Source organism: Pseudophryne corroboree, chromosome 1, assembly GCF_028390025.1.
Source record: "Pseudophryne corroboree isolate aPseCor3 chromosome 1, aPseCor3.hap2, whole genome shotgun sequence".
NCBI lineage: Eukaryota > Metazoa > Chordata > Amphibia > Anura > Myobatrachidae > Pseudophryne > Pseudophryne corroboree.
In genome coordinates this window covers 1,058,389,353-1,058,404,225 of record NC_086444.1, presented here as the reverse complement: position 1 = coordinate 1,058,404,225, position 14,873 = coordinate 1,058,389,353, and the positions used below count along the sequence as shown (strand labels likewise).

The 14,873-nt window shown below is 44.7% G+C and overlaps 1 protein-coding gene across 1 annotated transcript in view; it reads right to left on the bottom strand.

Annotated features, from left to right (window-relative positions):
• Window positions 1-14,873, bottom strand: part of PDCL2 (phosducin like 2) — a 149,693-nt gene that overhangs the window by 55,290 nt on the left and 79,530 nt on the right. The window contains exon 4 of the mRNA XM_063950572.1: window positions 499-642. Coding sequence (XP_063806642.1) covers window positions 499-642 — 144 coding nt within the window. The remainder of the gene's footprint in view (window positions 1-498; window positions 643-14,873) is intronic.

Sequence of the window (14,873 nt, the reverse complement as noted above, 5' to 3'; positions counted from 1 at the left end):
CATGTCACAGCTATTTCAGGTTGTGTTCCTGTCTTCAGCTACGACCATGTATGTAGAGAAACATGATGCCAGTGTAGCTTTTGCCGCAGTCAGCCTGCATTACCATAGACTCCACCACAGAGTTGATGTTCCTCGTTTCTGCGTTGATGCTATGTATGTCTACACAGTTGCTGAGGATTTTGTGTGCATTTCTATTCTTTCTGGGTGACTGCTTCACTTGTGATGACTTAGCAAGTCCATAGGATGGAATTTTGCAGCAGCTGCATAAGCATGTGCATACAAATTGGAATCAGGCCCTGAATCCCCTGGAAAATTTGAGTCCACCAATGTTGGCAGCTCATTCATCTGCCTGATGTCATATGTGGGACTTTTGTGGCTAAGTGATGGAATTTCCCCATAAGAGCCTCCACGCAGGTCCCACAAGAATTACACTATAGCACAAGAGGGTCAAGTGTTCCAAACTAATAATGAAGAAAATTATGTAATCTGTTATATTACCATGATCTATAAAGATGAATCACAACCCAAACGTCTTCTTTGGCATTCGTGACTTCTTTTACGTATTGGTTACCAGAAATTTCAATGAGTTCCCCATACATTTGTGTATTTTGAAGCGCTTTCAGCTCTTTAATGCGCTGTTGCCTGAAATGCAGATAAAATATGTTAATTCATCATCAAATAAAATCTAAAATATCAGGTTAATTTTGAAAAAACAAAAAATACTTAGTTGGTATCTTATGTATCTCTAGTTATTTCCATCACAGTGTTATGTGATGAATATGCATGCTGTGTAATATCATTGTTGTCATAAACACATAACAATGAAATACTTAAAAAATGTAGTCTGTTAGAGTCACTTATTCGTCCATAGAAAGGCCTAGATGTTAGGAAGCTGCTTACCACAGACAGTGTCACTTACACAGTTGAAACCCATAAATATATCAAGAGACTAAAGCTATCTTAAAAGAATATTTATTTTATTCAACATGTACCACAACAGTATAGAATGGTGATGGGCTACGTTCCCTGTCACCACCTATACGGATTAGTAGAATCCTCTGTATCTCCAGCCATCCCAGTATCTAAACCAGTGTTTCCCAATCTCGTTCTCAAGTCATTGGTTGGGGAGAGGATTCAGTGGTTTCTCAGTAGTGGCTAATCCCATCTAAAGTAGTCCCTGTGACGTGTAAAGTCTTGTTTGGGCGTCCAAACACTTTTTGCACATTTCTGCTCGCTGTCTCAGTGGTAGTGAGCAGAAATTTTGATTCCAGTGGTGATCACATCCTAACAGCAAAACAAATAAATTTCTGCAGTCGGGCGCTACCTAGTGGCCGACACCTAAAAACCAATTGAATCACCCCCTAACAGTCCAGGTTTTAAGGATATCCATGCTTGAGCACAATCCTTATCAAATTAACTGAGGTACTAATTAAGTCAACTGTGCTCAAGTATGGCAATCCTTAAAACCTGGCCCTTGGGATTTCTCCTTCCTGCCCCCCTTCTTTGTTGCTTGTTATTTTATTTTATTGTATGCTATTGTTGGATATACCTTATGTTGTGCATGTATTGCTGTATTGTGAAATTTCAATCATGTTAGCGTGCCTTGAGGACCAAGGTTGGGAAACACTGCTCTAGACCCTCTGCTTCTTCAATTTTACTCTCACGTTCAGTTAAAATGTGAGTCACATTTTAACTGAGTTCCTAGAATGGCAAGGCAGACACCTCGTTTTACTCTTTTGACACTACTGATCAAACCCCCCGGCTTCCCCAACACATGTTCTGCCTGGTAAAACATTGTTTCCATTCCGACTTTGGTCCAGGTTCACAACTTGCAGGGCACACCGCTTTGCGGCTTGAAGAGCACACCACGGTTAAGAAAGTGCAAGATCTAATTTCCAGAAGCTACTGCTGGCCTACTCTTCTTCGCAATGTAAGGGGAGTAATTGCAGCATGTCTCACTTGTACCCAATACAAGCTCCTCATTAGAAACCAGTGGCTCCATTACTACCTCTCTCAACTTCAGATACATCCACAGATTTTATAACAGATCTGCCTCCTAGTACTGTTGGCTAATGGCTGATAGGGTGACTAAGGTATTGTACTTTATCCCTTTAAAAGGACATTTTTCCGTTTTCATGCTTGCAAGACTCTTTGTAAAAGATCTTCAGGCCACACAGCAGTCTACAGGGGATCATTTTGAATGAAGGATCACAGTTTGTATTGAAATTTTAACCCTCAGGTTACTCAGGATGACCGGCAAAGCTTGCTACCGAAGCCCATCAAACTGCATCTGAGGACGCAGCCACTGGCTTCAGCACACCTGTTTTTTGAGGAATGCTCCCTGTCTCCTCCCCAAAGGCTTGCAGCATGTCAATCATGCTGCAGCATCGAAGGCACTGTGAGCAGTATCACAGTACATGCCTAGGCTAAACAGAACAATTATGTCATCTGCTACCATGGTCATAACTTTTTCTCCCATAATAATCATGCCTATGAATCTACCTCTAAGAGGTATATTTACTAAAGTGCAGGGTTATAGAAATGGAGATGTTGCCCATAGCAACCAATCAGATTCTACTTATCATTTATCTAGAAACTTCTAGAAGATGATAGCTAGAATCTCATTGGTTGCTATGTGCTACATCTCCACTTCTATATACCCGCACTTTAGTAAATGTACCCCTAAGTCTACAACAGTTATATGGCATCTGGACCAAGTCAAAGGGAACTATGGGGTCTATTTACTAAGCCTTGAATGGAGATAAAGTGGATGGAGATAAAGTCAGCTCCTAACTGCCATGTCACAGGCTGGGTTTGAAAAATGACAGTTAGGAGCCGATTGGCTGGTACTTTATCTCCATCCAAGGCTTAGTAAATAGACCCCTAAATCCAGGTTTCATTGCAACAAATATTTGGTTGTTGGATAAGAGGATATTATTTTTATTTATATGGTGCCACAAAGTGTCCATAGCACCACACAGAGTATAAGTACAATAACACGTGGAATACAATACTATCAAACAGTGAGATATTTAGACAATAATGACTTAATTCGCAGTTGGAATCATATCTAAAATGCATCTGAGGGCGGCGAAAACTCGCTTCATGACTTATTGCTCCCCTCTGCACTCCCCAACTTGATAGCACCTCTCAAAGTTTGATCTCTAGATCAGGGATAACTCCCACTACGGCCAGGATACATTTTTTGTTTATTATGTCCTCAGAAGGTTGCATACCTTCATTTTTTGTTATTTCGTACTTCGTCTGGTGAGCACCTCTAAAAATAGATGGCACCCACACTTAGTTTGATGGTTAGGAAAATTGTAGAAAATGTTGTTCTGAGGTATTTTCACGCAACTCGGTTTTGTCAAGACAAACTATTATACTCTTTGTTGTCTACATTCTGTTTCCTTGAATTATATGTATTAATTTTATTGTTCTTTCGTTATGCTCTCAAGCCTAGGAGAATTGGTATCCACTACACTCTTTCAACGCCCTTTCAATGCATTGAGGGGGTCATTCCGAGTTGTTCGCTCGTTGCCGATTTTCGCAACGGAGCGATTAAGGCAAAAATGCGCATGCGGTTAGTATTTTAACACAAAACTTAGTAGATTTACTCACGTCCGAACGAAGATTTTTCATCGTTGAAGTGATCAGAGTGTGATTGACAGGAAGTGGGTGTTTCTGGGCGGAAACTGCCCGTTTTCTGGGAGTGCGCGGAAAAACGCAGGCGTGCCAGGGAAAAACGCGGGAGTGTCTGGAGAAACGGGGAAGTGGCTAGCCGAACGCTGGGCGTGTGTGTGACGTCAAACCAGGAACGAAACTGACTGAACTGATCGCTATTTGTGAGTAAGTCTCGAGCTACTCAGAAACTGCTAAGAATTTTCTTTTCGCAATTCTGCTAATCTTTCGTTCGCAATTCTGCTAAGCTAAGATACACTCCCAGAGGGCGGCGGCTTAGCGTGTGCAATGCTGCTAAAAGCAGCTAGCGAGCGAACAACTCGGAATCACCCCCTGAGTCTCATCTGCAGCCTGATCTCCCCCTCGGGGAGGATGAGTAGCCATGCCATCCCTGCCTCCTAATCCTGTTACCTCCCTCCCCCCCGAATCCTATACAAATCCTGTCCTGGAACGTTAGTGGGCTAAACACGACTATTAAACGCAAGAAAGTTGTCACCCACCTTAAACACTTTCACCCCGACCGACATAGTATACCTTCAAAAGACACATTGGATCTCCTTTGAAGAGAACTCGCTAAAAGCTGCCTGGATAGGCACATGTATCTCGGCCCCTTTTAGACTTAAGGCACAGGGAGTAGCTATCCTTTTTAAAAAGGGACTACCAATATGCATCCTTTTACAAACTGTAGATCCTGATGGCCGTTACATCATCATGGATGTTGAATTATACCTTACCAAATATACCCTTGTCAATATCTACGCCCCAAACCTGAACACACACCATTTCCTAGGGCATCTTTTGCAAAGTCGACACAATTACCCTCTAATACTTGGTGGGGACTTCAATTTGGTGGAGGACCCTTCCACGGACAAATCCCCCCTACCTCAGCGACTTGTAGGCACAATACATCGTCATCTTATTACCTTTAGGCATGACTTAAGTCTCTCAGACCCTTGGCGATTTCTAAACCCGTTGGACAGAACCGATACGCACTTGTCACTGGCCCATGGCTCTCTCTCCAGAATAGAGAAGTTTGACATCTCTGATGACCTAATGACGACCATTCAGCGGGTTGATGTCCATGATATCCTTATCTCAGATCATGCTCCTGTGTCTCTGGCCCTTTCCCACCCGTAAATGCAACCTATAGACCGCATTTGGCGATTCCCCCATTATCTAGCCCAATCAGATAATTTCAAAGCTTATCTAACACAACACTGGACTAACTATATTGATGATACTGGGACCACCCGGCTATTTTCTGGGAAGCTTCCAAAGCAGTAATGTGGGGACACATCATTAGTTATGTCCCCCCCCCCCCAAAAAAAAAAAAAAAAAAAAGAGGCCACCACCGAATAGAACAGTCTCAAAACAACTGTACAGGACTCAATTCTGCAATACACACTGAATCCTTCTGAGGAGACTTTTGCCATATACAAACAAACCAGACAGTTCCTTGAAACACACATGGCTACCCAGTATTGGCACTCCTTAGACTACACAAAACATTAATTTTATCGTTGGGGGAATAAGGTGGGCAAACTTTTAGCCTCTCTCTCCAAACCATTTAACTCTAGATCCACTATCACCTCTTTGAAACACCCTTCCATGGTCCTGTGCTCACTAGGTCCAAAGACATAGGGGTAAATTTACTAAGATGGGAGATTTTTAGAACTGGTGATGTTGCCCATGGCAACCAATCAGATTCTACTTACCATTTATCTAGCTGCTTCTAGCAGATAATAGCTATAATCTGATTGGTTGCTATGGGCAACATCACCAGTTCTAAAAATCTTCCACCTTAGTAAATTTACCCCATAGTCTCACAATTCCAAACACATTTTGAGGCTTTCTTCTGCTCTTCACCCGCAGGCACTACACTTCAAGATACTTTCTTTACTGAAATGTTATTACCAAAACTAACCTCGGACTAGAGGGATGTTTTGGCGGGAAACATTACCATGGAGGAACTTAATACCGTCATATCTAACCTCCCTCATGGTAAATCACCTGGCCCTGACGGCTTCTCTGGGGATACTACCGCATACTCCAACCTCATGTAACTCCCGCGTTACTAGAATAATTTAGAAGTATTCAAGACCACAAAATATCATACCCTACTTTCAATGCTGCTCACGTAATCCTTTTGCCCAAACCTAACAAAGACCCCACTTTGATCACGTCCTATAGGCCAATCAGTTTATTGAATGTTGACTATAAACTCTTGGCTAAAATCATGGCCTTGTGCCTCCAAACCATCCTCCCCCACCTACTGTTGGACCAACAAGTGGGATTTGTCCAGGGTTGCCATGCAATTAAGGCAATTAGAACAGCAATAGTGTCAGTTGCAATGGCAACTAACATGCCCGGTGATGCAAATATGCTTTTGAGTCTTGATATATACAAAGCATTTGATATAGTGTTGTGGCCACATTTGTTTGCAGTGCTAGAGAAAAGAGACTTTGACACAGGGTTCACTGATTTAATTCATTATTTTTATCATAATCCCTCAGCATCCTTACTTCTTAATGGTATTGTAGGACCTCAATTCCATTTGGGAAGGGACACTCGACAGGGATGCCCATTATTCCCTTTAATGTTCAATTTGGCCCTAGATCCCTTATTACGATTTCTTCAGAATGACCAATCCTTCCAAGGCATTAAATCAGGACACCATAAAATAAAAATCTCAGCATTTGCTGACGATATTCTACTCTACATAGGCGACCCAGAAATATCCCTTCCCTTCATACTGGACAAAATTGGTCTCTTTAGCTCAATATCAGTCGGCCTATACATTAACATGGACAAATCTACTGCTATGGCATTGGAAAATATGGTTGGACATCCCCGTTGGGCTAGGCAAATCCCATTCATATGGGCGGCACGTTATATTACTTACTTGGGTATATTACTGCCTCGTAATTTTAATTTATTATATAGTCTGAATATTAAAAAGGTGATCACCGTGCTCACCAACGATGTAAAGTCTTGGGATCGACTAACACTATCTTTTTTGGGCAGAGCTAATCTCCTATAGATGGTGGCACTTCCGCGTTTATTATACCCCATCCAACCATTGCCAATACTTTTAGCAAAAGTTGACTCTCTCCTCATCAACACGATAATTAGTTTATCTGGAAAAGTGCTAGAGCTAGAATCGCCTTAAAAAAACTGCACCAACCAAAACACAATGGTGGCATAAACCTCCCTGATATTGTTACCCATAACCATGCAGTGATCCTATGCCACCTGCGTAACTGGATTCTTAAAACATCAGTATACACTGACACGTCTTTAGAACAAAATTTCTTGACAAACTGCGACCTAACTTGTTTCCTTCATTACCATGATCAGGAAATATTGGATCCAGTATGGTCAAATCCACTATTGTGGTCAACCAGATGGCTATGGCATATATGGCGCCACAAACAGAACCTTCATGCATATTACTCCCTACACCTACCCATTTTTCAAAATCCCAACTTCCTTGATGGCATGGCTGCTCACCCTTTCAATGCATGGAGTTCAGTGGGCTTACACACCCTACGATCATTTGTTTCCGTTGACCAAGAACACCTTCTATCACTCGCGGAATTGTCCTCTACTCACCCCATGGTGGGTACCTACCCAATGGCGTTTTTACAATTAAGGTTTTATATAACAAATATACTGAAACACTTCTGGAATAACTCCCTAGATTCCCTCCTGACAATCCCGCCACCTCAACGCAAAGCCATATCAATTCTTTATAATGTTTTAAGGGACATATTAGATAATGCTAAGACACCACAAGGTATGTCGAAATGGTTACACCACTTCCCAACTTTATCGATACCAACTCTGGAGAAGGCTTTATTATTTTCCCAAAGAACCCTGTCAGCCAGCATGTACATGGAATTATTCCTAAACACATACCACATACATACCTATCACCACTCACGCATTATCATATGGACACCTCTGAAAGACACGCTTGCTTGCATTGCCATCAAGAGGAAGCTGAAGTTTTTCATTCCTGTTGGGCCTGTCCCATTGTCAAGTATTTTTGGCACCTTGTCCGCAGATATGCAGAAGCTAAACTTATCAACCATGTCCCATTCACTCCGGAATGGGCAATCCTGGGAATATTCGACCCTGCCCAACGAATGACTCCCGAAAGCAAAAAACTCCTACTTGTACTGAGTGCAGCAGGGAGAAAAACTATACTTCAGGGTTGGTTAGATAGTACACCTCCGCAAATACCCCTATTTTTGTCCAAACTTCATTTCATCTTTAAGATGGATTGGATGGAAATGCTGTTGCAAAAAGAAAAGAAGGTGGAACGGTTCTTTACAATGTGGGAATCATATATAGATACACTACCTCTCTTTGTCAGACAACAACTCCACCATAGCTTAAAGAATACTGTATGGTATCTAACAAGAACTGCGGTGGGTGATCCACCGGTTGCTTTATTTTAATACCTCCCAGACTTCAAACGACCACACCAAAAAGAAACACATCACATGTGACTGATACTGTACATCGCTTTTTGCTTATCGCTCTAAACCGGATTTTGAGCTCCAATGATACGTTTGTGTATAATTTTTGTTGCTTCAGTCTATTCTAATTGTTGATTGTTACTAATGTACCGTATATACTCGAGTATAAGTCGACCCGAATATAAGCTGAGGCACCTAATTTTACCACAAAAACCTGGGAAAACTCATTGACTCGAGTATAAGCCTAGGGTGGGAAATGCAGCTCTAGCCGTACACAGCCCTCATACTGCCAGATATGCCCCACAGTGCCAGATATGCCCTCATGCTGGCAGATATGCCCCACAGTGCCAGATATGCCCTCATGCTGCCAGATATGCCCCACAGTGCCAGATATGCCCCACAAGCCAGATGTGCCAGATATGCCCTCATGCTGCCAGATATGCCAGATGTGCCCTCATGCTGCCAGATATGCCCCACAGTGCCAGATATGCCCTCATGCTGCCAGATATGCCCCACACTGCCAGGAAGGGTAATTACCCTCCATCGCTCCCGCGTTGTCTTCTGAAGGAGGGACACGGAGGGCACAGTGCGCGGCTCTCCTGTGTCCCTCCTGCGTCTCCGTCTCCGGCGGCGTGTGTGTGTTAAATGAAGTGCCGGTTCGTGAGCCAATCAGAGCTCACGAACGGGCAGTTCATTTAACACACACACACGCCGCCGGAGACGGAGACGCAGGAGGGACACAGGAGAGCCGCGCGCTGTGCCCTCCGTGTCCCTCCTTCCACTGACTCGAGTATAAGCCGAGGGGGCTTTTTCAGCACAAAAAAACGTGCTGAAAAAGTCGGCTTATACCCGAGTATATACGGTATGTATGTATTGGAAGATATTGACTGTTATGTCATTGTCTTTGACTTCTTTCTTTTCCTGTAACTCATTTGATGATACATCAATAAAATATAAAAACAATAAAAATAGAATGCATCTCTGTTTTGCTGCCTATTCTGAGTTGGTAGAAGGTATTGCTTGACTGCTAGCACAAAATATACTAAAAATTGCTGTACACTATTCATGCACATTATAGTAGAGATATATAGGTAATAATAATGATGATAATAATGTTATTTATATAGGACTGAAAGTGCTTTACATTTCCATATACAGCTCAAAATACAAAATGAGCTTAACAGTAGATATTAGTGAATTACTAGGTAAGTCTTGAGTCTGCTTTTGAAGGATTCTAGATTGGGGACTTCTCTTATACCCCTTTCAGACCACAAGCTTGTAAGCCAGGTTATTGCACATGGGTGAGCAGAACCCGGGTTGCTGTGCGGTCTGAAAAATGCCAGGGTCGGAGCACCCGGTATTTCAATCCTGGTAGCAACCAGCAGGGCCAGCTCCAGGCCTACTAGTACCCTGAGCGAGAACATGTAAAAGCGCCCCCCCCCCCAACCCCTATTCGCGCGCGCTCCCGGAAAAGTGGGTGTGGTCTCTGGAAAAGTGGGCGTGTCCTCATAACTTCATATTATTAGACTATAAATAAATATATTTTCACACCCCCTCTACGCACACAATTAGCAGTCTACACATAACAGCCACAGTACTGTTCCTTACACACAATGTCTCCAGTATAGTACCAGCTACACATAATGTCTACAGTAGTGCAGTGCCAGATACACATGATATACCCCCCAGCAGTGCCAGATAGACATGACATGCCCCGCAGCAGTGCCAGCTACACATGACATGCCCCCCCCCAGCCGTGCCAACTACACATGACATGCCCCCCAGCAGTGCCAGCTACACATGATATGCCCCCCATCAGTGCCAGATACACATGACATGCCCCCCAGCAGTGCCAGCTACACATGACATGCCCCCCCAGCAGTGCCAGCTACACATGACATGCCCCCCAGCAGTGCCAGCTACACACAATATGCCCCCCAGCAGTGCCAGCTACACATGATAGTGTTCACTTTTTAGGGCAGGGTGCTGATCACAGGGAGGGCACATTTTTAAGTTAGGAGGGCAAAATGATGTACATACTGTAATGTTTGGTGCTCATCTACCTACACGGCAAAGCATGGACAGTGCGCGCCTTCGGCGCGCAGCAAAAATTTAGGAGCGTTGCTTCGTGGGGAAGGTGCGTGGCCACATAATAGTGGCAATTCGCATTACACCACACAGTAGTGCAGTTAATACACATTGCACCAGGTAGAACCTCCTATACACATCTTGCACCAGGCACAGCACATTGGACACTTTGCGCCAGGCAGAGCACGTTAGACACTTTGCACCAGGCAGAGCACGTTAGACACTTTGCGCCAGCATAGCCGGCCCTAGGCATGGGCAAACTAGGCAATTGCCTAGGGCACCTGATATGCCTAGGGGCACAAGCAGCTTCTGCTGATTAAAATGATATGCGGCATGCCTATATTCTGTGTGTAGCATTTCGTATGCAGATACAGCCACAGTCGCACACAGTATATAGGCATGCCGCATATCATTTTAATCAGCTGAAGCTGCTTGTTCCTAGCCACATAGCAATGCAAATAAGATACATTTTCATAAAAAATAGGCACCCGATGTTAGCAGAGCTGCCAGATGACTCACGCCAGGAACTAAATGTGTCATTATGTGTATAAGGGCATTAATAATGTGTAACATATGTGTAAGGGGCACTGTGTGTGTCATTATGTGTATAAGGGCACTAATAATGTGCGGCATATGTGTAAGGGACATTACGTGTGTCATTATGTGTATAAGGGCATTAACAACGTGTGGCATATGTGTAATAGAAATTATGTGTATAAGGGCATTAATAAGGGTTGGCATAATGTGTAAGGCGCATTATGTTTATAAGGACATTAATAATGTGTGTCATATGTGTAAGGGGCTTTACTGTGTGGTATTATGTGTATAAATGCATTACCAATGTGTGGTATTATGTGTATAAGGTGCTCTACTGTGTGGCGTAATGTATAGAAAGGGCACTACTGTGTGGTCTAATGTGAATAAAGAGCAATATGGTGTGGTGTAATGTGAATAAGGAGCAATATGGTGTGGTGTAATGTGAATAAGGAGCAATTCAGTATGATATTATGTGAATGAGGGGCACTACTGTGAGGAGTAACGTATATAAGGTAAAGTGGTACTACTGTGTGATGTAATGTGAATTAGGGACACTATCGCATTATAAATTGTGAATAAAGTTGCACTACTGTGAGGCATAAGTTGAATTGTGGGTACTATTGTGTGGCCATGCCCCTTGCCAGCAAAAACACATACCTTTTTGGGCTGTGCGCCGAATGTGCACACTGTTCTTATTTAAATTACAGGGAGTAGGAAAAAAAGGACTACTATGGGTGTAGGGTGATGGTGCTGGGAAAGGAGTGCAGGGTCAGAGGCGGAACTAGCGGTGGTGCTAGGGAACACCAGTCAAAATCTTGCCTAGGGCATCATATTGGTTAGGGCCGGCTCTGTGCGCCAGGCAGAGCACGTTAGACACATTGCCTAGCCACAGACACCTAGCGGGAACACTACATGATATGCCCCCCAGCAGTGCCAGCAACACATGACATGCCCCCTAGCAGTGCCAGATACATAAATGGCCACACAGTGCCAGAAATGTCCCCACAGTTCCAGATACATAAATGCCCCTCAGTGCCAGATAAATGCCCCCCACAGTGCAGATATGCCCCCAACAGTGCCAGATAAATGCCCCCACAGTGCAGATATGACCCCACACAGTGCCATGCCCCCACAGTGCAGATATGCCCCCAACAGTGCCAGATAAATGCCCCCACAGTGCAGATATGACCCCACCAGTGCAGATATGACCCCACACAGTGCCATGCCCCCACAGTGCAGATATGCCCCCAACAGTGCCAGATAAATGCCCCCACAGTGCAGATATGACCCCACAGTGCCATGCCCCCACAGTGCAGATATGCCCTCAACAGTGCCAGATAAATGCCCGCACAGTGCAGATATGACCCCCCCCCCCAATACCTGCGGCACTGGGAGGGGGAGGAGTGCTGCTGTCTGCTGGTGCGGGTCCGGGTGCGGGTGGACGGGCGGGTGGCCTCCATAGCGGTTGTGTGCACTATGTGCGCTGCGCGGCGCCGGCATCTGACGTTAGACACCGGCGCCACTCAGCGCGCACTGTCACGCAAGCGTTCAAGGCCGGGTAATGCTGCATAGGGCCGGCTCCAGGTTTGAATATGGCGGCGCCAGCGCGCGGCGCCCATTAAGGGTGGTGCCCTGCGCGGCCGCTCTATTCGAACATGTCTGGAGCCGGCCCTGGCAACCAGGGTTGAACGCGTTTTCAACCCTGGTCGCTTTGCAGTGTTAACAGGTTGCAGGGTCGATATGACCTGTTTCCCATTCACACTGTATGGACGGGTGGCTCATGGAGATCATCTGATCTCCAAGCGCCACCCCCGCATACGTCACCACTGACATCACCAACTTGGCAATATGCCGGGCTGAGTACAGCGCTGTGAAAGGGGCTCAGGCGGGTCGCACCCGGAAAGCACCAGTGTTCGTCTCCCGGATGCGACCCTCAAGTTGCATTCTGAAAGGGGTATTACTGTGCGTGTAGAGAGTTCCATAGAGTCGGAGCCACAAAGCTGAAAGCTTGACCTCTACATTAATTACGGGAGATTTTAGGAACTGTTAATCGCAGTACGGGAACGGGGCTGGTTGGTTAATATAGGTAGCCTACCCCAAACAGAATAGAGGACTGACTTTATTTGTGAGATATAAGTGAGTACTCAGTACACTTTCATTTTGCTTTTAAATCTGAGTAGCAGCAGTTTAACTTAATTTGCATTAATTGGTATTTCTTGGATGCAACTGATGAATCAGACACAACCCGTGGCCATCATTATCATTAGCTTGCAACTTGCACTGCGGTTTGAGTATTGTCCCTCCAAGCAGGGGCATATGTGTTTTTAAGTAGCCATCTTGGCTGCAATTCCTGCCAACAATACTGTATGAAATTACTGTACTACACTTCTTCTGCAACCCCAATCCCAGTCCACTAGGCACATAGGGATGTAAGTACAAGTAGCCTGGAAAAAAAAGAGAGTTAAAAAACTGCAAGTTGTAGCCCCAAAAAATTGTAACTTACAGTATGTTTATGTTCTACTCTGAATGAGGTCCTAATTGAGTGACAGTTAATAACAGTAGTACCCAGTGCAATGGGAGGGCGAACAGAAAGGATCAGCATTGCTCACTGGGAGTGGGAGCACATGGGAGATAGGTTTAGTGCAGGTTGAGTACAGGGCCAAAACTAGAATTTCTGTCACCTGGGGCAAGGCGGTACAAAGCTGCATGGACTGAGGGGGTGGAGCTACACAGGACCACCAGACTGCTACAGAGGAGGACGGGCAGCTCCAGATTCGGTCAGGCAGACTGTGATAGGTAAGGGAGAGTGAGCGAGAAAGTGTGTGTGTATGCATGTGTGTGTATGTGTGTGTATGGGGGGCATGGGGTACATAATGTGAATAATCGCCACTTCTGGGGGTGTTATGTATAAGTGGCTCCACTGTTGGGGGCGTTATGTGTAAGCGGTACCACTACTGGGGGCATTATGTGTAAGCTGCACCACTACTGGGGGAGTTATGTAAGCTGCGCCACTACAGGGGCATTATGTGTAAGCGATGCCACTAATTGAGGGCATTATGTGTAGGCAGGGCCATGACTGGTTGCGTTATGTATATAAGCAGTGTCACTACTGGGAGCGTTATGTATAAGTGGCACCACTGTTGTGGGCATTATGTGTAAGCAGAACCACTGCTGAGGGCATTATGTGTAAGTGGCGCCACTACTGAGGGTGTTATGTGTAAGCGGAGCCACTACTTGGCATTATGTGTAAGCAGTGCCACTACTGGGGGCATTATGTATACTGTATAAGCAGCATCACTACTGGAAGCGTTATGTATAAGCAGTGCCACTAATAGGGATGTTATGCGTAAGTGGCACTACTACTGGGGGCATTATGTGTATAAGCGGTGCCACTACTGAAGACATTATGTATAAGTGGCACCACTATTGGGGCATTATGTGTATAAACAGCACTACTACTGGGGGCATTATGTGTATAAGGGGCATTACTACTGGGGGCATTATGTATAAGTGGCACCACTACTGGGGGCATTATGTGTATAAGGGGTACCACTACTGGGGGCATTATGTGTATAAGCATCGCCACTACTAGGGGCATTATGTATAAGTGGCATCACTACTGGGGGCATTATGCATAAGCGGCACCACTACTGGGGGCATTATGTGTATACGTGGCACCACTACTGGTGGCATTATATGTATAAGTGGCACCACTACTGGGGGCATTATATATAAGTGGCACCAATACAGGTGGCATTATGTGTGTAAGTGACACCACTACTGGGGACATTATGTACAAGCAGCGCTACTACTGGAGACATGTATAAGCAGCACTTCTACTGTGGGCATTATATGTATAAGGCACTGCTATTGGGGGCATTATGTGTATAAGCGACACTAATGGGGCATTATGTGTATAAGCAGCACTGCTACTTGCAGTGTAATGTGAATAAGATTGTGCTACTGTGTTGCATAATTTGAAATGGGGGTACTATTGTGTGGCCATGCCCCTTCCTAGTGAGACCACAAACCCTTTTTGACACGTGCTGTCCCTTTGTAAAGTATAGGAGGGTGCAAATTTAT